Source organism: Cervus elaphus, chromosome 26 (assembly GCF_910594005.1).
Source record: "Cervus elaphus chromosome 26, mCerEla1.1, whole genome shotgun sequence".
NCBI lineage: Eukaryota > Metazoa > Chordata > Mammalia > Artiodactyla > Cervidae > Cervus > Cervus elaphus.
Window position 1 is genome coordinate 47,447,837 of NC_057840.1, and position 23,274 is coordinate 47,471,110.

Here is a 23,274-nt window from a genome sequence, read left to right on the forward strand (position 1 = left end):
GTGGAGAACGGCTTGTGAATATTTGAATCTCTCAGGCTGACGGATGCAGAGGTGTTGGAGCCAAAACAAATCTCAAAGCCCTCTTCTTCCACACGTGAGGGGAAAGGAAATTCTAGGAAGGGCAGAAGCCCCCTCGGTCGCTCAGAGGATCCGGCTCCGTTTAGGACGTACCTGGTCCCCCTTTGATGGATCCAATCACCAGCTCACACAAAGGACTGTTTTGTAAAACTTCTATATTTTCTCTTAGGAAAACAAGTTCTGATTGCATTTCTGGGGGAAAAAAATCTGTTCTTTAGTGACGTGTCATTATGAAAAGTCGAAATAGATGACATAAAATTAATGTTTGGTTTGGAAGCCGGCTTTGAAAGGAGCATAAGAAGTGGGACGTTTTTCTGACTTTACGCTTGTATGACCCATTCTCACAATGTAAAAGGGATTTCACATAGTCAAGCATATTGTTCTGGAATATTATGCAAAAAAAACCTTCATGTTATACAAAGTCAAATGTTTGTTGAAAAGTTGGAATACAGAATATAGAGATGAAAACAAACGCTCCCAATGCTGCCACGGCTGTTTTTGTTTTGGCTCATTTCCTATAAGTGTGACATATATTCAGTATTTGTAAACACACAGGCATCTACCTGTACTCACAGAGACCCTCATGCTTTTATTAATAGCAACATCTCAATTGTCCTGTAACAGTTTCATATCCGGCCTAATCCGTGTAACCTTGTATCAGGAGCACTTTCTCAAGGACACTGGATCGGATTATAAACAAATGTAGAGACACGCGTACCCACGAGGCTAAAACCACAGAGATGAGTGTTTGCACAGGAGCTAAGGGGTCCAGGCTGAGATCGACGGATGGGCTGAACAAGGACCAGCGGGGTGGACACACAGCTTCCCCCACGGCTCCGACTCTCTCCCACCTTTCCGTCTTCCTTGGGGGCAGGAGGAACGATGTGATGGGAGGAAGGAACAGTTTCCAGCTGAGAGGGCGGGAGCAATGCAAGGTGCTGGGCGCCTGCTGCTGAGGTTAATGGGATCTGCAGACAGAGGGGAGATGGCAGGGGACCTCCGGGAACACTCGGCCGGAGGATGACCTAACACGGCGCCTGCTTCGACCTGCCTGCGTCTCCAGCCACAGGGAGCTGCCCGCTCTGTGTCTCAGAGTGAACCTCTATGCCTTGAGGATGAAAGTGTGGGTTTTCGCAAATGGCCATGTCATGCAGCAGCTGTTCATGTCTAAAAATAGCAGCTTTACTGGGAAACATACACCCCTCAATCCTCCCAGCTACAGCATGCAGCTCAATGGTTTTCAGAACACTCGGCCTGTGCAGCCAACACCACAGTCAGTCACAGCACATTTTCATCACCCCTGAAAGAAACCCACGGCCAGTCCCTCGTCCCTGTCTCCCACCTCCCAGCCCCAGCAACGGTTCAGCTACTTTCTGTCCCTGTGGATTCGCTTCTGCGGGATATTCATCTAAATAGAATCCTGCAACATGAGCAATGCTGTGACTGGCTTCTTTTTACCCAGAACTTTGTTTTCAAGGTTCATCCAGGCCATACGATGCATCGGTATTTCATTTCTTTGGATTGCCAAATAATTCTCCACTGTATGGACATACCATACTTTATTTATCCACCAGTGGATGGATATTGGGCGTTGGTCCACTTTTGGGCTACTGTGAATTGACTGATGCTGCTGTGAACACTCATGTACAAGTTTTTTTGTAGACCTATGTTTCATTTTTCTTGGTTATATACAAAGGATTGGAATAGTTGAGTCACATGCTAACTCTGTTAACTTTTGAGGAAGTGCCAGGGAAGCTGTTCACTTTCTAGACATTCTGATGATCTGGAATTAACAAATGTCTAATTTGACTTTCTATTTCTATGAAACTACTGTTTAGTGATGAGATTATTTTATTTATAAAGTGAGGGATAGAAAGTCAAGAGCTGCTTTATTTTCTATACTTCTTTTATTAACCACAAATGATTCTTTAAAGTTATATTATTATGGAGAACTTGGCCAAGTTCAACTGACAAACAATTTTAGAAATGTTATTACAGCTACAATAAAAAAAATGTTCACTATAAGTAGCATGGCTTAAATTATGTGGCTGAATTAAAAACTCCAGTGTCTAAAATAAACTCGAATGCCTACATCACAGACCCCAAACACTTCTGTGTAGAAAAGAACTATTGGGACAGTTTGTTAGAAAAGTCAAATTCTAGGCTCTGCCCCTAGGAGATTATGATCTAGTAGGTCAGGAGTGGGGGCTAGGAATTACTTTTAACAACATTCCTCAAATACGCACAGGGGATTCTGATGCAGGCTCCAGTCTGGCCAAAGTGTGCAGTTTCCATATTTTCTTCATGGGCCGTGCTGACAATGTCACCCTGATTCCTGTTTTCTATAGAAATACTTTTTAATATCTTAAGCCTCACCCACCTTCTAAATCCTTCTTGAATGAAGAATTTAGAAAAAAAATTCTTTTCTTCCTTTCTACCTAAGACGTTTAGGCCTCAGTTCAGTTCACTTCATTTTAGTCACTCGGTCGTGACTGACTCGTTGCGACCCCATGAACCACAGCATGCCAGGCCTCCCTGTCCATCACCAACTTCAGGAGTCCACTCAAACTCATGTCCATTGGATCGGCAATGCCATCCAACCGTCTCATCCTCTGTCATCCCCTTCTCCTCCTGCCCTCCATCTTTCCCAGCATCAAGGTCTTTTCAAATGAGTCAGCTTTTTGCACCAGGTGGCCAAAGTATTGGAGTTTCAGCTTCAACATCAGTCATTCCAATGAACACCCAGGACTGATCTCCTTTAGGATGGACTGGTTGGATCTCCTTGTAGTCTAAGGGACTCGCAAGAGTCGTCTCCAACACCACAGTTCAAAAGCATCAAGTCTTTGGCGCTCAGCTTTCTTTATGGTCCAACTCTCACATCCATACATGACCACTGAAAAACCATAGCCTTGACTAGACAGACCTTTGTTGGCAAAGTAATGTCTCTGCTTTTTAATATGCTGTCTAGGTTGGTCAGAACTTTCCTTCCAAAGAGCAAGCGTCTTTTAATTTCATGGCTGCAATCACCATCTGCAGTGATTTTGGAGCCCAAAAAAAATAAAGTCAGCCACTGTTTCCACTGTTTCCCCATCTATTTCCCATGAAGTGATGGGACCAGATGTCATGATCTTAGTTTTCTGAATGTTGAGCCAACTTTTTCACTCTCCTCTTTCACTTTCATCAAGAAGCTTTTTAGTTCCTCTTCACTCTCTGCCATAAGGGTGGTGTCATCTGCATATCTGAAGTTATTGATATTTCTCCCGGCAATCATGATCCCAGCTTATGCTTCATCCAGCCCAGCGTTTCTCATGATGTACTCTGCATATAAGTTAAATAAGCAGGGTGACAATATACAGCCTTGATGTGCTCTTTTTCCTATTTGGAACCAGTCTGTTGTTCCATGTCCAGTTCTAACTGTTGCTTCCTGACCTGCATACAGGTTTCTCAAGAGGCAGGTCAGGTGATCTGGTATTCCCATCTCTTTCAGAATTTTCCACAGTTTATTGTGATCCACACAGTCGAAGGCTTTGGCATAGTCAATGAAGCAGAAATAGATGTTTTTCTCGAACTCTCTTGCTTTTTTGATGATCCAGCGGATGTTGGCAATTTGATCTCGGGTTCCTCTGCCTTTTCTAAAACCAGCTTGAACATCAGAAGTTCACGGTTCACGTATTGCTGAAGCCTGGCTTGGAGAATTTTGAGTGCTACTTTACTAGCGTGTGAGATGAGTGCAATTGTGCAGTAGTTTGAACATTCTTTGGCAATGCCTTTCTTTGGGACTGGAATGAAAACTGACCTTTTCCAGTCCTGTGGCCACTGCTGAGTTTTCCAAATTTGCTGGCATATTGAGTGCAGCACTTTCACAACATCATCTTTTAGGATTTGAAATAGCTCAGCTGGAATTCCATCACCTCCACTAGCTTTGTTAGTAGTGATGCTTCCTAAGGTCCACTTGACTTCACATTCCAGGATGTCTGGCTCTAGAGGAGTGATCACATCATTGTGATTATCTGGGTTGTGAAGATCTTTTTCGTACAGTTCTTCTGTGTATTCTTGCCACCTCTTCTTAATATCTTCTGCTTCTGTTAGGTCCATACCATTTCTGTCCTTTATTGAGCCCATCTTCGCATGAAATGCTCCCTTGGTATCTCTAATTTTCTTGAAGAGATCTCTAGTCTTCCCCATTCTATTGTTTTCCTCTATCTCTTTGCATTGATCACTGAGGAAGCCTTTCTTTTCTCTCCTTGCTATTCTTTGGAACTCTGCATTCAAATCGGAATATCTTTCCTTTTCTCCTTTGCCTTTCGCTTCTCTTCTTCTCTCAGCTATTTGTAAGGCCTCCTCAGGCAGCCATTTTGCTTTTTTGCATTTCTTTTTCTTGGGGATGGTCTTGCTCCCTGTCTCCTTCCTGTACAATGTCACGAACCTCCGTCCATAGTTCTTCAGTCACTCTGTCTATCAGATTTAGTCCCTTAAATCTATTTCTCACTTTCACTGTAAAATCAGAAGGGATTTGATTTAGGTCATACCTGGATAGTCTAGTGGTCTTCCCTGCTTTCTTCAGTTTAAGTCTGCATTTGGCAATAAGGAGTTCATGATCTGAGCCACAGTCATCTCCTGGTCTTGTTTTTGCTGACTGTATAGAGCTTCTCCATCTTTGGCTGCAAAGAATATAATCAGTCTGATTTTGGTGTTGGCCATCTGGTGATGTCCATGTGTAGAGTCTTCTCTTGTGTTGTTGGAAGAGGGTGTTTGCTGTGACCAGTGCATTATCTTGGCAAAACTCTATTAGCCTTTGCCCTGCTTCATTCTGTACTCCAAGGCCAAATTTGCCTGTTACTCATATATATATATAATTTTATCTATGCATTTACTGTCCTGTCTTATTGGCTATATGTGGTTCAAAACTATATCTTATTTACCAGCTAGACAGGAAGTACCCTGAAGGTGAACCAGTGAACCAGTGAAGTTGCTCAGTTGTATCCGACTCTTTGCAACCTCACGGACTGTAGCCCACCAGGCTCCTCCATTCATGGGATTTTCCAGGCAAGAATACTGGAGTGGGTTTCCATTTCCTTCTCCAGGGGATCTTTCCAACCCAGGGATTGAACTCAGGTCTCCCACACTGCAGGCAGACAGTTCACCTTCTGAGCCACCAGGGAAGCACCGCCCTGAAGGTAGAGAACGACATATTTTTGTACTGCCCCTTCCTCGCAGGTGCTGAGGACATTGTGATACAAGACCTAAAAGTTCAAGAAAGACCTGCTTTGACATCTGTGAGTTTTGTAGGCCCCAAAGTCCTAATCACAACCTCTCCTGCCCTTGTCAGATGTGCCCCCCGACCCTACTGGGAAGCTTCCCAGGTGGTCCTAGTGATAAAGAACCTGCCTGCCAATGAAGGAAACGTAAGAAACACGGGTTTGATCCCTGGGTTGGGGAGATCCCTGGAGGAGGGCATGGCAACCCCCTCCAGTGTTCTTGCCTGGAGAACCCCATGAACAGAGGAGGCTGGCAGGCTGCGGTCCACGGGGTCACACAGAGTTGGGCACGACTGAGTGAGTCTGCAGACACCACAGGAAAGGCTCCCCGCCGTGGGATTCCCCATGAGCCCGATCGATGTGCCCCATCTGGTCTTCAGCCTAACGTGTTCAGTGCCCTGCCAGCCCACAGAACTGTTCCAACAAGCCCCCCACATTCTCCCTGGAGCCAGGGCTCACCCGGCCCTCCTGTTCCTACACAGCCTGCATCTCACAGCCCCTGCGACTTGCTCCACGCCTGCCGGGAGCCCCGTGCGGCCCCATGTGGTGGGTACCCTCCCCCGTGAGAGCGCAGGTGGGTGACAGGCTCCGCCGTCTCACCGCCCAGACCAGGTGCTGTGCGCTCAGCCTTCTCTCACTCCTTAGGACCCGGATCCCTCCCTCACCCCAGGAGGTGATCAGAGCAGAGGGAGCTGGTGCTCCGTTCCATGTGTTATTGGCTACATGACCATGCACTTGGAACAGAGGTTTCAAATGACAGCTTATTTTGACCTGTGTTATGTGCACAGTCTTGGCCAGGAGGTAGGGTGCGTAGGAGGAGTTCAGAGGGAGGGAATCAGGTGTCGGACTGAATTTCTAAAACCCAGTTGGGGGACGAAAGAGAAATAAAACAGTCGTGAGTCACATTTTGTTTAAAACTGAGCAATCCAGCCTGACGGACGGATTCAGGCTGCTTTGTCGCCCAATACAGCCGCAACAACCTGCTTCTGCTCGCCTCCTCAGCACTCCTTCCCCCAAATGGCATGTCACAGCCAAGCATATGTGGAGGGTGGTATTTACACAATATGGCTTTCCCTCCGAAGACTGTGCACGTTTTCTAGGGAGATGCTAAATATTCAGGGACATGTTTGCATTGTGTATTATCCATCAGAGAATAATGTGTCGACATACAGAAGTCAAGCAACACTGGACAGGATGGCTATATCCCCTCATAACAAGCAGAGGATAAACCACAGTCAGGCACATCTCGCCCTCTGCAACCCCTCACCTTTCAAGGTGGCCTTCTTAAGAACCTTCATTGCGTAGAGCTGTCCAGCATCTGACCCCTTGACTTTCCTCACCAAGAACACCTAAGGAAAGAACACAGGACATCTGCAGTTGTTAAGATGGCACTCATTTTCCTTATTTGATCTGACAACGGGATACACTAGGGAGTGTAGGAAACCCCAATAAAATAAATATGCTATAGGAAAAACTTAAATGTAACATCTCCTCCAACATCTAAAAAAGTTTCATCTAATTTAATACAACCCTATGAGGACCCATGTTATGTGTTCACCTTAAGAATTATACTTATTGTGGGCACCATTCTCTTTCTGTGAAACACTATATCAGAGGTAATTGCTACTGTTGTTCAGTTGCTAAGTTGTGTCTGACTTTTTGCAGTCCCATGGACTGCAGCACGCCAGGCCTCTATGTCCATCACCAGCTCCTGGCGCTTGCTCAAACTCACGTCCATTGAGTCGGTGATGCCATCCAACCATCTCATCCTCTGTCACCCCCTTCTCCTCCTGCCCCCAATCTTTCCCAGCATCAAGGTCTTTTCCAATGAGTCAGCTCTTCACACCAGGTGGCAAAGAACTGGAGCTTCAGCTTCCACGTCAGTCCTTCCAATGAATATTCAGGACTGATTTCCTTTAGGATGGACTGGTTTCATCACCGTGCTGTCCAAGGGACTCTCAAGAGTCTTCTCCAGCAGTTTGACAGCAATCAGTTCTTTGGCACTCAGTCTTCTTCATGGTCCAACTCTCACATCTGTATATGACTACTGGAAAAACCACAGCTTTGACTACATGAAACTTTGTCAGCAAAGTGAGGTCTCTGCTTTTTCATGCACCGTCTGGCTTTGTCAAAGCTTCCCTTCCAAGGAGCGAGTGTTTTATAATTTCATGGCTGCAGTCATCTGCAGTGATTTTGGAGCCCAAGCAAACAAAATCTGTCACTGTTTTCATTGTTTCCCCATCTATTTGCCATGAAGCGATGGGACCGGATGCCACGATCTTAGTTTCCTGAATGTTGAGTTTTAAGCTAGCTTTTTCACTCTCTTCTTTCACCCTCATCAAGAGGATCTTTAGTTCCTCTTCACCTTCTGCCATTAGAGTTGGTTTCATATGCATATCTGAGGTTGTTCATATTTCTCCCAGCAATCTTGATTCCAGCTTGTGATTCATTCAGCCTGGCATCTCCCATGACGTCCTCTGTATGGAGGTTACATAAGCAGGGTGACAATATACAGCCTTGATGTACTCCGTTGCCAATTTTGAACCAGAATAGCACCTTCTTTTGTAAAATCAGAACACTTATTTAGAAAACCAAACTCTCTTCACAAGTTTTCAGGGAGATAGACCACTTGGTTTATTGCAAATATGCCCTGTAAATATCTACAGCAAAGCCTCCCCTGAGAGTCCCTGCCAGACAACACAGGACAGACTCTGACCCTCAAGAAGCTGGGTTCTCCCGTTTTCCTCATCCATGTTTTAGCTTCGAGTAGCTGAAGTTTACAGACAGAGCTGGTTCTAAATGGCTCTTACATATTCTCATGTGGACACTTAACAACATTTGCTGGAACACATTTTGACATGTTCTGTGAGGGAAAACCAAGAAGAAAAGACAACCGTTTGCGAGGCTAAGCTTAAGAGTCACATTCATAATTGTTGAATGAGGTTAGTAAACAACCAACCAACCAACCTAGGGTATCCAGTAGGAAAGAAAAGTACCTTCTGTGCAGATAGAAACGGTAGTGCCAATTTTTCTAACAGGACTTCCCAACAGATGCGAACAGCTGCGGTCATGACAGACACCCACACAGAGGACGCGCGTCCAGGAGGCAGGGGTGCTGCCCACGTGTCCCTGACGGGGGCCCTCACCAGCCTTCTGAGACGAGAAGACCGGCCTCACAGACACACGGGGTTCCGGCTCCAGGAGTTCACGCCCAAGTGTGGGGCTGTGGGAGGCTGCATCGTCACCCCCCACCCCAAACACTCAGGACACGGGGACGGCGGTGGGGGAGCAGCGGCCTGACGGCAGCGCAGACCAGTCTGCCCCGCCCCCGGGAGGCGCGGCCCCGCCCACGGGCGATGCAGCCCCGCCCCCGGGAGACATGACCCGCCCACAGGAGACACGGCTCCGCCCAAGGGAGATGCGGCCCCGCCCACGGGAGACACAGACGGCCCCGCCCCTGGGAGATGAGGCAGGTCAGGAGGTGTCAAGCAGAGCAGGGGCATGGCCTCCTCGCATCAGCTCCTGGGGTCACCACCTGCCCTTGGGACCATCAGCTCCCTCTGGACCCGTGACTCCCTACCCCGCCCCTTTGTGACCCTGTCACCCAGGGCCCCAGGGACACCCAGGCCAGCAGGAGCACCCCTTGCCTTCTGCCCAGCAGAAAGGAGGGCAGAGGCGGGCAGGAGAGTGTCGCTCCCGGGACAGACGCGGCCCCTGGGGCCGAGATTCTAGCAAATCCCGAGCAACGAGAAATAGGCACGCTCCACTCCCGGGTTCTGGAGGACAGTGTCCCTGGGAATCCTTACCATGGGAGGCGTGGGCCGTGCCTGTGTGCATGTGTGCATCACACATGTGTTTGCTTGGCCGTGGGGCCCTGGGCCTCTCTGGGCGCCGGGTCTCCTGTCCGAGCCCAGAGAGCTCCGTCTGAGAGCTGGTGAGGAGCCTCCCGACAGGTGGGCAGGGCTGTGGCAGGAGTGCCCAGGGGGCCGTGCGGAGAAACCAGAGCATTCCCACGTGGGCCCTTCTCCTCTGCCCGTCGGATTTCCCAGGCAAGGATACTGGACTGCATTGCCACTTCCTTCTCCGGAGGAGCAGAGAATACCGTCTACTAAAGTCCACGCTGAACCACATTCATGTGGCAGCTGACCAGTACAGTCCAGTTTGTGTGGGAGGCAGTCGCTCAGTCATGTCAGACTCTTTGCGACCCCGAAGACTGCGGCTCGAAAGGCTCCTCTGTCTATGGGATTGTCCAGGCAAGAGTCCTGGAGTGGGTTGCCATTTCCTTCTCCGGGGGATCTTCCTGACCCAGGAATCCAACCCAGGTCTTCCGCATTGTGAGCAGATTCTTTACATTCTGAGCCATAGATTCAGTTTACAAGATGTCAAACCTTGCAGAGACCTCTTCACATTAGCCTTCTTTGTTTATTGCATTTCAGGTTTTAAAAATGAGATGATGGGCGGTAATGGCTATTTATATAGGGCTTCCCTAGTGGCTCAGACGGTAAAGAATCCACCTGCAAAGCAAGAGACCTGGGTTGGATCCCTGGGTTGGGAAGATCCTCTGGAGAAGGAAATGGCAACCCCCTCCAGTATTCTTGCCTGGGGAATCCCATGGACAGAGAAACCCGGAGGGCTGCAATCCAGGGGGTTGCAAAGAGTTGGACACAATTAGTGACTAAATCACAAACACAAAAATGGCTGTTCATATTTATCTATTTTTAAAAAGACTTCTCCTTTTATTTTCAAAAGACAGGAAAAAACCTTATTCTCCCAATACTTGTCAGGCTCCTGCCACACGCCAGGTCCTAAAGAAGTGAGGTCCTACAGCCAGCGGAGCAGCTAACCTTGAGAGACACAGCAAAAGACAGTATCGATCAACTTAAAAGGTGGATGTAACAGAGTGAAGACGTGGGCTCTGTCTGCTCAGGGAGAGCTCTTTGGTCCACAACATCCTGAACCTGTCGCCTCTTCCTTCTTACCTGACCCAGGAACACATCCTGACGCAGGGAAATAAGTTCCCAAACAACCCGTCAATCTCGGCAAAGACAGAGGCGGCATCTCTAGCACTTAATTCAGATGACTCGTCAAGACCTCCCTCGTTTTATTTTTGGAACCCCTCTCCAGCAGCTCAGCCGCGACTCTGCAAAGCCCTTCCCCGAGCCATGTGGAGACACAGCCACCTCCCCGTGAGGCAGACGCACAGGCACTGGCTGAGCTGGGGAATCTGCAGTTAATGGAGGTTAAGCATCTGCAGGAGATGCCACTGCCTCTTCCTTTTATTTCTCTCTGTTTACTTGCTTTACTTTTATTTATCTTACTCTTTATTTTATTTACTCTTTATCTCTTTATTAATATCAGAAGATATTAATCTTCTACGCTTTACTTTTTTATGCTTCATATAATCATGGCTTTTTCCCCACTGTTCGTGGGGTTCTCACGGCAAGAACACTAGAGTGGTTTGCCATTCCCTCCTACAGGGGACCACGTTCTCTCAGAACTCTCCACTGTGACCCCTCTGTCTCCGGTGGTCCTGCATGCCATAGCTACTAGCTTCATTGAGTTACGCAAGCCCCTCTGCCATGACAAGGCTGTGAAGGAGTACAACAAGGCTGCATATTGTCACCCTTGTATAACTTATATGCAGAGTACAGCATGCGAAATACTGGGCTAGATGAAGCACAAGCTGGAATCAAGACTGCTGGGAGAAATATCAATAACCTCAGATACACAGATGATGTCAACTCTAATGGCAGAAAGCCAAGAGGAACTAAAGAGTCTCTGGAGGGTGAAACGGGAGAGTGAAAAAGCTGGCTTGAAACTCAACATTCAAAAATCTAAGATCATGGCATCTGGTCCCATCACTTCATGGCAAATACATGGGGAAACAATGGAAATAGTGACAGACTTTATTTACTTGGGCTCCAAAATCACTGTGGACAGTGACTGCAGCCATGAAATTAAAAGACTTTTGCTCCTTGGTAGGAAAGCTCTAACAAATCCAGACAGCATATTACAAAGCAGGGACATCACTTTGCTGACAAAGGTTGGTGTAGTCAAAGCTATGGTTTCTCCAGTCGTCATGTGTGGATGTGAGGCCTGGACCACAGAGAAGACTGAGCACCAAAGAGCTGATGCTTTCAGACTGCAGTGCTGGAGGAGACTCCTGAGAATCCCTTTCACTGCAAGGAGATCAAACCAATCAATACTAAAGGAAATAATCCTGACTATTCACTGGAAGGACTGATGCTAAAGATGAAGCTCTGATACTTTGGCCACCTGAGGCGAAGAACTGACTCACTGGAAAAGACCCTGTTGCTGGGGAAGATTGAAGGCAGGAGGAGAAGGGGACGACAGAGGATGAGATGGTTGCATGGCATCACTGACTCAATGGACATGAGTTTGAACAAAATCCGGGAGATAGCGAAGGACAAGGAAGCCTGGCGTGCTGCCGTCCATGGGCTTGCAGAGTTGAACACAACTTAGTGACCGAACAGTAACAACAACATAATCATAGCTGGGAAGGAAAAGAGTTCCGTGTTACAAAGATGATCTTTCCAAGGGGATTCTGCCGAACACCAGGATTTCACTTGTTTCCCAAAGAATGTTCTTAAAATCAGAATCTGCAGGAAATTGGAAAAGGTGTTTTCTCTGAGGAAGGCATTGTCAATGTAGCTTTTGTTCAGTCGGGTATTGAAAGGACAGGCTCAGATCCATTTTCCTTGACCTCAGAAAGCATCTTCCATCTCTTCTGCTTCTGGGCACCTTGAGATTGGGGGAGGGGTGCTCAGTGAAGTCAGGGTCACACGACAGCCCAGATGGTCAAGCACAGCCTGCCCAGCAGCCCTGGGCTCGCCTGCGTGGGTGTCCAGGTCTCCATGACGGAGGACAGAGGACAGAGCTGATGTGGCTGCCACTGCGCATCCTCGGGAAACAAGTCCTGGGCAGCGTGTCTGATGGGAGCAGGTGGCTCTGTGCCTGTCCCTATTTCCATGTCGTGGTTCTTTACTACCCTTCCCCCAGTGGCTCAGACAGTAACGACTCTGCCTGCAATTCAGGAGACCCGGGTTTGACCCTGGGTCGGGAAGATCCCCTGGAGGAGAGAATGGCAACCAACTCCAGTATCCTTGCCTGGAGAATCCCATGGACAGAGCAGCCTTGTGGGCTACAGTCCTAGGGGTCGAAAAGAGTCGGACACGACTGAAGTGGCCTAACACACACACACACACACATACACACACACACACACACATACACACACACACACACACACACACACACACACACCCCTTTTCCAACCTTTCTAATTAATGGGAAGACAAACCACAACCACATAAACAGGTCTGCCTCCATGTGTTGGTAACTTTTTACCCCGAGAGACTGAAATCTTCACGTTCTTGCTTCAATAAATGCCTAAAAACCATATGAAATTGCCATTTTTGAAGGCCAATGCATTTTGAATATTGCTAATTTCATATGGTTCAAGTGAACATGTTTGCAGATACATTACTATTACTATAAATACATGTTCCTACCACATTACCATGTGGAAAAGAAAAATGAAAATATTCTACCTTTTAAGAATGCCAAAAGGGAGATTTCACAAACAAGCAAATTTCCGTGGTCTGTAAGAGATTATCTAGAACACCATCAACATACTATTAATCCTACATGAAATCAACACGGGCCAGACTTCATCTTGGCACCAAGTCCTATGAAAAAAAGGGAAAATCTGATAAATATCCACATTCCATACAAAAACTGTGACTTCAAAAAGCCAGGACCCTGTCCTGCTTAAACTCCGGGAAAGGCTGGCCTCCTGGTTGATCTCAGGGCCTCATGTTCTGGAAACCGTAAGTCTGTATAATTTCTAACAGATACACCAAGGATGTAGAGACGTTAGCGTGGCCCTGGAATAACTTGCCCAGTCTCGTGAGAGATCTGCGGACATCTTGCTGTATATGGATGCAGTCCTATGTGGACAGACAACTGGTTCTCATTTCCTGGGAGAAATCAGTATTCGTCTTAATTTGAAGGCGAAAAAGAAAAGAAATGAACAACTCTTCTTCTTGGCGCGCTGGGTCTTTGGCGCTCGGGTTTGCTCCAGCTGTGGGGCAGAGGCCTCCCCCACCAGAGCACAGGCTCTGGAGTGACGGCTCAGTCGCTGAGACAGGCAGGCTTAGTTGCTCCGAGGCCTATGGGACCTTAGTCCCCTGCCCAGAGATCGAGCCTGTGTCCCCTGCATTGGAAGGTGGATTCTTAACCACTGGATCCCCAGGGATGTCCTGAAACGAACAATTCTAGTGCACAGATTCATCACAGACAATCGCTAGATGGGAGTCATGTGCCATTGAAACCACAGAAGAATTATAGAAAGTAGTTCCTATTACGTCCATTTTTATAGGTGGGGAAACTGAGGCTTGGAGAGGCAGAATAACCACACGGTTTACAAGGAGGATGGGAGGGGACCCAGGCTGCAGGCCCCGTCTCCCTGCCTCCCTGGGTGACACTTACGTGAGTGGGTCCCAAAGGGCTCCGCCGTCTCCACTGCTTTTTTCCCTGTTCTCTTAATTTTTTTCTTTCTTTTTGAAAAATACCTGTGGAGCGTACTTCCCAAACATGTATGGCTCAAGTTCAAGGACACTCCCCAGCACAGAGATACACTAAAGGCTTGTGGAAGCCACAGGGGGGAGGTGCGTGCCGCGTTCCCAAGCCCGGCTCGACTGTCTCAGGCTTCTGGACACACAGAGGGAGGCCGCGGCCCTGTTACCACGGGGCCTGCCGAAAGGGCGCCACCTTCATTCCATCAGTTTGGGGCCACACTTCCCTTGGGCTCAGGGGGCACCTCTGCCATCTCTCCTTCGCCCTGACGTGGGGCACCAGCTACAGTGGAATGAGGCCCACTTGGAGGGAACCCTGGACTCAACTTACCTTTCCATAGGAGCCTTGTCCCAACACTTTCAACAGTTCAAACTGGGAAGGGTCGGCCTTTTCAAAGCCTGCTTTCACATGGTGACTGATATCAATCTCCTTCACAATGCCTTCTTCCTGCAAGAGAAAAATGACAGAAATGCATGTAAAGGGGCTCCTCTGGATTCGTCCTCCTCTCAAGTTACCACGAGATGGGTAGGTTATGGATTTTCAGGATTGGAGTTAAGAGCTGTGACATCGCAGCGCTTTGCCTAATCTGCTTGCTTATTTGTACCAGTGATTCTGTTTGTGAGCCTTTAATTGTTTCCTTTCTCCGTGGAGTTGTGTTGTATTTATCTCAATGAAACCCATCCTGCATCTTAACAATTTGGGCAAAACTTTGATATGGAGGAAGGTGGGGACCATGGAACCAAACGAGCCTCTGAGTGTGTGTCTGAGTGTCTACACTTCTGTGGCCTGAAGGGCCATCCACGGGCAGCAGTCGTCTGTGAAATAGGGATTTCTTTTCTCCTTCGCCTTCTGATTATTCTGCTCCCTCTTATATTCTTTCCAGAGCTAATGGTTCATTTCCATCCCAGAGATTGTATTTCAGAAGAAGTAGCCAGATAAGATTTTCTGCCAGTTCAGAAGTTTTCCCAGTAGGGGAAAAAGTCCTTGATCTTGAAATTAAAGCCCTGACAGGAATCACTCCCAATGTTCATCAGAGAGCTTCTGATGAGTGTCCCGGAGACGCACTGCCCACATGTCAGGGGCGAGGCTGCCCTCCCACCACCAGCCACGGGAGACGCGGACCCTGGAAAGGAGGGCCTTTCCTGAACTGATCTCTGTGCTTCTCCAAGACACCCTTTCCAATCCACGCATCCTTCTGACCCTTCATCCACTACTATGGTTTTGGCTTTGGGCTACGTACTGAAAAATAGCAGGCAGGGCTGAGTACAAAGCACATCTAAAAACCGCCACCAGTAATCGCACGCATAGAGTGTGCTGGGCAGCCGGACTTTCCAAACATTATTTCTTTTACTTCTTAAACAACTACCAAGTGAGATTTTACCCTGACTAAGGTTGCCCGGCTAGAAGTATGAGAGCCGGGTTTCCAGTCAAGAGGAACCTTAACGTCTCAGGCAGATGAAGTCGTAACATCAGTAATCCACGCAGCAGTGGCCCCTCTCAGAGATGGGTGGAAAACTCAAGTTTCTCAGAGTTATAAACTTTGTGACTACTACCTCCATATAGCCAACACAGGACACCTGGAGAAAGCGGAGGAAGGTCGCCTGGGCTGCAAGACAATTGTTTTTCATTTCTTTTTATTTCAGTGGTTAAAGGAAACCCTTCAATCTCCACATATTCAAGGATTCTTTTCCATTTTTGTAAAAAAAAAAAAAAAATTGTGTTTCTATTTGTGAAAACAAGCAATGAATATACCCCAAATGGATCCTTTCACAAAGCTTATATGTGTTCAGTTAAAACACAAAGAATTTTAATGTAATGGCTTCTTGAATATGGAGAAGGAAATGGCAACCCATTCCAGTATTCTTGCCTGGAGAATCCCGTGGACAGGGGAACCTGGCGGGCTACAGTCCATAGGGTCACAAGAGTTGGGCAGACTTAGCAACTAAACCACCAGCATTCCTGCAGTATGTAAGAGAGAGAGGACCCTGAGGGCATGGTCCTCCCCCCACGAGTGGAGATGACCTCTGAGTCCCGCTGGAATCCCAGGTCCCCTTTAGCGACAGAAAAGGGCACAGCTTCTTCTGTAGGGAAATCTCTCCATTTACAACAGGGAAAAAGCAGAACGTGTTAGTCATTCAGTCGTGTCCAACTCTTTGAGACCCCAAGGACCGTAGCCCACCAGGCGCCTCTGTCCGTGGGATTCTCCAGGAAAGGACACTGGAGTGGGTAACCATTTCCTTCTCCAGGGGATCTTCCTGACCCAAGGACTGAACCCGGGTCTCCCGCATTGCAGGCAGACTCTTTACCAACTGAGCCACCAGGGAAGGGGGAGGGAAAGGGGCGCCTTGGGGCGCAGGGCAGCACCTGTGTCTTCCCCAAAAAGACCGCGCTCATCCGGGCGGTGCCTGCAGACCGATGCCCACTGAGAAGGCGAGGCCAAAGTTTAAAGCGCTCGCCGAGTCCCTGATGAGTGATGCCACTCAGGTGCTGCCTCCACCTCCACCAACTCATCAACCAAGAAAGAACCTGACGGCTACTTGTCACGGAAGGAAGAATAAAACACCCCTTTCTGCCAACGGGCTTCCTTGCTGGCTCAGCGGGTAAAGAATCCGCCTGCAGTGCGGGAGACCTGGGTTCGATCCCTGGGTTGGGAAGATCCCTGGAGAAGGGAAAGGCCCCCCACTCCAGGATCCTGGCCTGGAGAATTCCATGGACTGTATAGTCCGTGGGGTTGCAAAGAGTCGGACACGACTGAGTGACTTTCACTGCACTTGACTTTTCTGGTAACACACAGCACCTCCCATCCCGCAGGCAGGACGGCACCGGGTCATCCAGCGTCCCCGACCCCCCGAACATGGCAGAGTCCTGCAGCCGAGACGATGCCACTCCCGCGGGTCAGCAGGGGTCACTGAGTGCCATCCTTCTGTGACTTCGTTTTGGTGCTTCAGCACACCAGCGTTCACGCAGCTGAAGAGAAGGTCACCCTCAACACCAGGGGGAGTGCCGGCTGGGGGCGAGGCCGGGGCGTTGGGGAGACGCCCAGGAGGCAGGTGACCGCTGACCCCGCGGCCAGGTGACCGCTGACCCCGCGGCCCCGCTCCCAGGCCCTTCCCAGCGCTCTTCACAAACAACCACACTGTGCATCTCCAGAGTTTCCAGGTCATCCCTCTGCCTCCACTTGGAGGAGCATGACGTCACTCAGCCCTCCAGGGCCCCCTTGACAGACAGGTGCATCCCTGGAGGATCCCCCCACCCAGGGCCCTGCTTCCCTCACGCCCCACAGACCAGCGGCCCCGAGCCCCCAGCTCTCCCCCGCCCAGCAAACACACCAGCCGGCCAGAATTCACCTTCCTGCGTCGTCACCGCCCTGACATTGCAACTGAAGGCTTAGAAGCAAATCTCTCTGTAACATTTCGTTTTGTGGGGATTCTCGCTGTCAAAGCTCCTAGAGCAAATGCACCAAAGCACACAGCTAACTACCTCCTCGGGAAGGGCCCTAAAACCCCGGGCTGCTGCCTGATAGTACTGTGATGCTTCAGTTAACATCAGGGAGGTCTGGACAGCAAAGAATCTCAGCGATCCACTGAAAAAGGAGCCAGGAGTTCCACATTTTAGATTTTAGCATCCTGCACTCATAGTAACACTTATGGCCTGAACTTGCTTGAGATATTTTGTTTTCCTCTTTCCCAAGAACTTAAAAAAAGAGTCAAGGTCTGGAGACCTAAGCTGAGTGCTGTGTGAACAGGAAACACCCAGATGGGAGCTGGGGAAGCATGTCTGGACTTGTCTGCTTCTAACCATTTCCAGAGCGGACAGTCATATTTTCTGAATCACTGTCTGATTACTGCCTTAAAGGCAACCAGATTTAACGTATTACTTATGCCTCATTTAGAAATAAACATCTTTTCCCTCTTATGAGGAAGGTCACTTTTTCTAGAATTCTAAGTGGATTTTAACGCCATTCCCTTAAGGACATAAAGTCTGGTCCTAAACTGCCTATAGACAGCACTAACATTTGGTTTCTAGCATAACTCCTATGAAGCGTATTTTTTTTTTTACAAATAACCTGAGAATTTGGGGGAGAGCCTGGTATCATGGCCAGGTGTGTGCTCTGCCAGCAAGGGTTTAAAAAATGATCCAATGATCATTTCAAAAATGATCCAGAGTAAGGAGTTATTGAAATGACATTGATATGTGACAGACTAATTTGTGACAGTGGATTCTAGAATCCCCCATGGGCTTGAATTCTGACCAATGGAAGACGTCCCCCCATGGGTATCAAGGCAGACAGGCAGTGAAGGGACTGGCCTCGGGCCAGAGGGGACCGGTGAGGTGTCCTCTGAGCCCCGCCTCGTGCCAAAGTCACCTTGGCAGGAAATTTCCTCCCTTCTGAATCGTCTGCTTTCCATATCATTAAAGGGGGGCGATTCATGAGAAGTAAATGCAGATCAAAAGTGGCGGAATAGTAATGACAAAAACATAGAAAAGAAAAACTGGGCAAGTGTGAGCTGGGTCTCCACCAAAGGCGGCGGGGCCATTCTAGAAATCACTGATTCTTGCCCAGGAAATTAACTCCCAGGAAGGGCCGAGAGTAAATGATTAAATAGGTGGCTTACGAAAATGCAGAAAAGAAGAAGGAAATTGGCTAACTCTGACCCGCTCCCAGCAAGTCCTGCTAGGCTGGCCCTCCCCTCTCTTGTGGCTGATAATGGAGCAGGGGTGGGGAGGGGGCCAGGGAACCACGGCCTGGCTCTCAGGGGCCCGCTGAAAGCATGGGTCCGCAGAGGCTGACACCCCAGGGGACCCCCGCGGGGCACCGCGGTCCTTCCCCTAGACCCCAAACCCGCTGTGCTGACCCAGGAGTGACACCTTTCTGCAGAGTTCCTCAGCGTAGCCACAGTGCCCCAGCATCAGACCCACCAGGGAATCTGCTACAAATGCAGATTCCAGGTGTCACGGCGGGGCTGCGGAACCTGTAATCTCTGCGAAGTTTGAAGGTCGGGGCTTCCCCGGGGGAAATCCCGCTCAAGTCTGCCCTCCCCACTCCCACCCTACCTACCACTGGCTCCCAGCCACACGCAAACAGGCTGTTCTGTCTGCATCCTTCTCAGCAAAACACAGACTTTGGGCCGCCCTTCCCCGGGCACCTGCCCCACCCTACACGGCTCGCCAACTGCTCATCAATGCCCTCCGCGGGGCTGAACCCCGTGGTCAGGCCTCAGTGTCTGCAGCGCCGGGCACCAGCCATCACCCCAGCCTCCTCACTTGGATTCGAGGACATCAGGCCCCCTGGGAGCGCCCGAGGGCTCTGCCTTTCTCTGTCTCCCAACATCGCCCCCCAACTTGGTCCCGGCCTCTTCTCCCATGCCATAGCCTCCTTGGGACTTCATCCCATCTGGGGGTTCCGTGTCACCATCTAAATGCCGACGCTCAGGACTGGATCTCCCCCCGGGACCGTCAGCGGCGGCATCCTGGGCGTGCCTGGGGAGACCTCACGGGCTGCATGCGCTCCTCTCTGGGGTCTCAGCCTGATGTCGGGGGTGAGAGGAGGCTCCCCGACCTGTGAGCTGCTCTGACATCAGCATGGGCCTTGAGTATCTGCTCCGCCTCCCAGCTCATCAGTGCATTTAACGGAAAGATATTTTATCCAGACTTTCGTTTTCAGGAAGAGGACTCCCCACACATAGCCCCCCATACTGCTAGGAAGGAAGTTCAGAAACGCTTTGCAGACAGAAGTCACTGTGTAGCTTGTCTGCTGCCTCCAGGGAGGGAAGACGGGGGACACTTGAAGAGTCCTGATAGGAGGCACGTGAGTGTGCTCAGTCGGTAAGTTTCGTCCGACTCTTTGTGACCCTGTGAGCTGTAAGCCCACCAGGCTCCTCTGTCCATGGGGTTCTCCAGGCAAGAATACTGAAGTGGGTTGCCATGCCCTCCTCCAGGGGATCTTCCCGACCCAGGGATCGAACCTACATCTCCTGCGTCTCCTGCACTGGCAGCCAGATTCTTTACCGCTAGGGCCACCTGGGAAGCCCTCAGGGGAGCACAACCCCTCCCCATAAAACAGCCAGAACTAACAACACAGCCTGCTCATGACAAAGCCCCCAGGAGGCGGTGTTATGTTAGCGTTATAACACAAGGAGGGAAGGACCGGGCGGGAGCCCCAGACTCCCAGCCAGAAGGAGCTGCCTCCTTCCAGGCAGGTCAGGCGGCTTCTCCAGGGAACCAGAGGCCGGCCTCGAGCCTCGAGTGGATCCGACCTCCCAGCACACCCGGATGGGAGGTGGACTCCAGGCAGCCCTACCTCCTCCCCGACCCACCCAAGGAGGCTCCTGAGACGAATGGCTGATGCATCACAGAGTCTTCTCTGCCCTTTAAGTCGCCCTTTACACGTCTCCGCCACTGTGTCTGCGCCCGCTGGTGTGAGCAAGTGCGAGATGAAATTACAGGACCAGCTGCACTGGGCCAATCAGTCCTCGGGAAGCTACTTCTATGCAAAGCCTCCACTCCGCTTCCAAAGGCTAAATATAAGCCGCGCCATTTAGGATGGCAACACTTCTCCCGCAAGAGTGGGACTCCAGCTGGTCTTGCGGGCACTAGCGGGCCTCCAGACAGAACAAGGACACCCGCCTGAAGAAGAGCACACCCTCCTGAAGTCACAGGAGTGAGGGGACAAGAAGGGAGACCAGAGGCGGGAGGCAGGGGCCCCGAGATACAGGGGAGGGTGTGGGCCCAGGGCAGGGGGAAGGCCCGCCTGGTGTCTGAGGTGTGCTTCCCCCAGGGCGCTGCCCACAGACCTGCCTGGCCGATGCCCGCTGGCCGCCCGAACTCCCCGAGGGACAGATCACACGGTCCACACAGGGCTCTCTTCTCTCACCCACACTAGAATGGCGTTTTTCCTTTTTTTGACCCAAGAAAGTGACCCAGCAGCCAAGGCAGTCGCAGGACTAACTCACAGCCCAGGGCCAGCAGCCAGGGGTGGCCGGCGGCAGAGAGCCACCTCCGCCTTCAGAAGGCAACGCTGAGCTGCCCGGAAGCCCCTCAGGGTTGGCACGGGCTACTCTGGGGTTCCTGCACCCGAGCAACGCAGGGGGAGGTCGGAGGAGCAGCGGCTGAGACGCGTCTCCCGCCCGTTTCCTTCCTTTGTCCTCCCACCCAGACCTCTGCTCTCCGCTCCCCCCACCCCAACCCCTATTAATTTTGCTTATTAAGGCAAGATGGGTGCTTCCCTCTGTTTTAAAATGAAAGTGCCTCCCGGCTTCTGTCTTTCTTCACCCCCACTGCCGGCCATCCCCTCAAATTATCTTCCCTTCCTTCCTTCTGAAAGCCTCGCAGTCTGCTGGTGCTTTTATAAATCACAGGCTATGCAGGTCACGCCCTGGAAGCTTCTATTATAAACGGTGATGGGTAGATAGAGCAGCGTCCCTGCAGGGGTCTCCCTGCGGACGGCGGAGCGTGCAGGCGTCCCACCAACACGCAGGCTGCAGGCTCCCCAGCTCCGACAGCGCGACGTCCCTCGGGTGGGTTCACTCTAGTCAGTCCCATCAACCCTCGAGCCCCCTGAGAAGCAAAGTTCTGTGGAACATGAGCTGGGAGGGGACAACGGTCCGAGGCCCCAGTGTCTGGATGCCGTGTTCCAAGCGCAGGTTCTCTTGGGGCCTGTTGACGCGCTTCATCTCATCTTGAAAGTTACCTTCAAGGAGGTGCTTTGCAAAGAGTCATTTCTCTTGTGGATGAGAACGTCGTTACTATTGACTTGGGTTTGTCAAGATGCCCCGAGGAATCTCTAAAGAGCCCCCAAACCGTGGATGGCCTGGGTGCCCACAGGTCCTGCAGCAGAGACGTCTGCTTGGGGAAGTGACAGTGGGCAGGTGGGCAGTGTCCACCCGGGGCGGCTGCAGGTGTGAGGACGGGGCTGGTCGGTCTTTATTTTTCAGCACGACTTTACAGACTGCGCCGAGTGCAGAGGGTGGCAGCAGGCGTCACGCGTGCCGGGCGCCAAACACAGACTCAGCATCTTCTCCCTTTTGTCCTCAGACTCAGAGCACCGTCACAACAGTGTACAGTGAGAAAAAAACAATCTGAACATGGAAAGCTGTTTGTCACACTGATTTTCTTTATAAGAGTGAGAAAATGAGAAACACTGTAAATGTCCCCCAAAACGCGGAAGAATTAAGTGATGATGACATCCGCCAGATGACATTTTACAAAGGCATTAAAAGTGGTTATTGCCATTTACAGTTGGTCCCAGAATAATGAAATATGTAGGAGAAAACTACCGAAACACATACGGTATCAGTGTGCTGAAAACTACAGATGTGCCTGAACGCAACGGAAGAAGAGCTAAACAAGTGGGGAGGCACTCATGTTTACAGACTGGAAAACTCAGCAGATGGAGCGTAATTCTCCCAGTATTGGTCTGCAGGGTAATGCAGTTCCCATCAAAACCTGAGCCGGGCTCCCTGTAGACAGACAACGTCATTCAAAATCACTAAAGCCCATTTTCAAAAAAAAATAATAAAGTGGGAGGAGTCACTCTACTGATGTTAACGCTTACAACACAACTCCAGTAATCAAGACAGTGAGGGCCTGAGGGAAGGACAGACGCACAGACTAACAGGAACAGACAGCCTGGAGTGAACCTATTCAGACACACCCAGTGGATTCTCAGAGGTGTCAAGGAGAGACTCAGCAGAAGAAGGACAGTATTTTCAATAAATGGGCTTGGAGCACTGGACCTCTGAGGCGGAAAAAAAAAAGGGCCTAAAATCCCCTGCTTTACACAATGAACTGAAAATGGATCACAGACTTAAAATGCAGAACATAAAACTGTAAAATTTTTAGGAAAGAAGTTTCAGGACCCAGGTCTAGGGTAAAAATTCTTAGACATGATCTCCAAAGCTTGATCCAAGGAGGAAAGATTATCACATTGAACTTAAAACTTTTGCTCTGCGAAGACTCTGCCAAGAAGATGAAAAGACAAGCTACACACCAGGAGAAAAGATCTACAGACCGCTTACGCAACCGTGGTGTCGTATCTATAACAGATGAGGGATCCTCAAAACTCCACGGCAAAATAAAACAAAGAATCCCATCAGAAAGTGGGTAAAAGAGAGAAACAGTCATTTCACCTAAGAGCTACAGATGGCAAACCAGCATGTGAAAATATATCCAACATCGGTAGCCGAGAGAGAAAGGCAAGACCACAGTAAGGCATCGCTGCACACCCATCAGTGGTTAAAACAGAAGAAATACAGTGGCAACATCAAATGCTGGCGAGCATGCAGCGGAAACGGGTCTCCCCTCCACGGCTGGTGGGATGGAAGATGGTCCCGCCGCTGGC

General features: G+C 49.9%; 1 protein-coding gene across 5 annotated transcripts in view; it reads right to left on the minus strand.

The window, feature by feature from the left end:
- The window catches only part of RPS6KA2 (ribosomal protein S6 kinase A2), a 279,856-nt gene that overhangs the window by 76,225 nt on the left and 180,357 nt on the right, over window positions 1-23,274 (minus strand). For all 5 annotated transcript variants that reach the window (XR_006338071.1, XM_043888661.1, XM_043888663.1 and 2 more), the window contains exons 2-3: window positions 14,265-14,381; window positions 6,604-6,685 (exon numbers count right to left, since the gene is read on the minus strand). Coding sequence is in view for 4 of the 5 variants with exons in the window: in XM_043888664.1 (XP_043744599.1) it covers window positions 6,604-6,685; window positions 14,265-14,381 (199 nt within the window). In the remaining variant the exon portion in view is untranslated. The remainder of the gene's footprint in view (window positions 1-6,603; window positions 6,686-14,264; window positions 14,382-23,274) is intronic.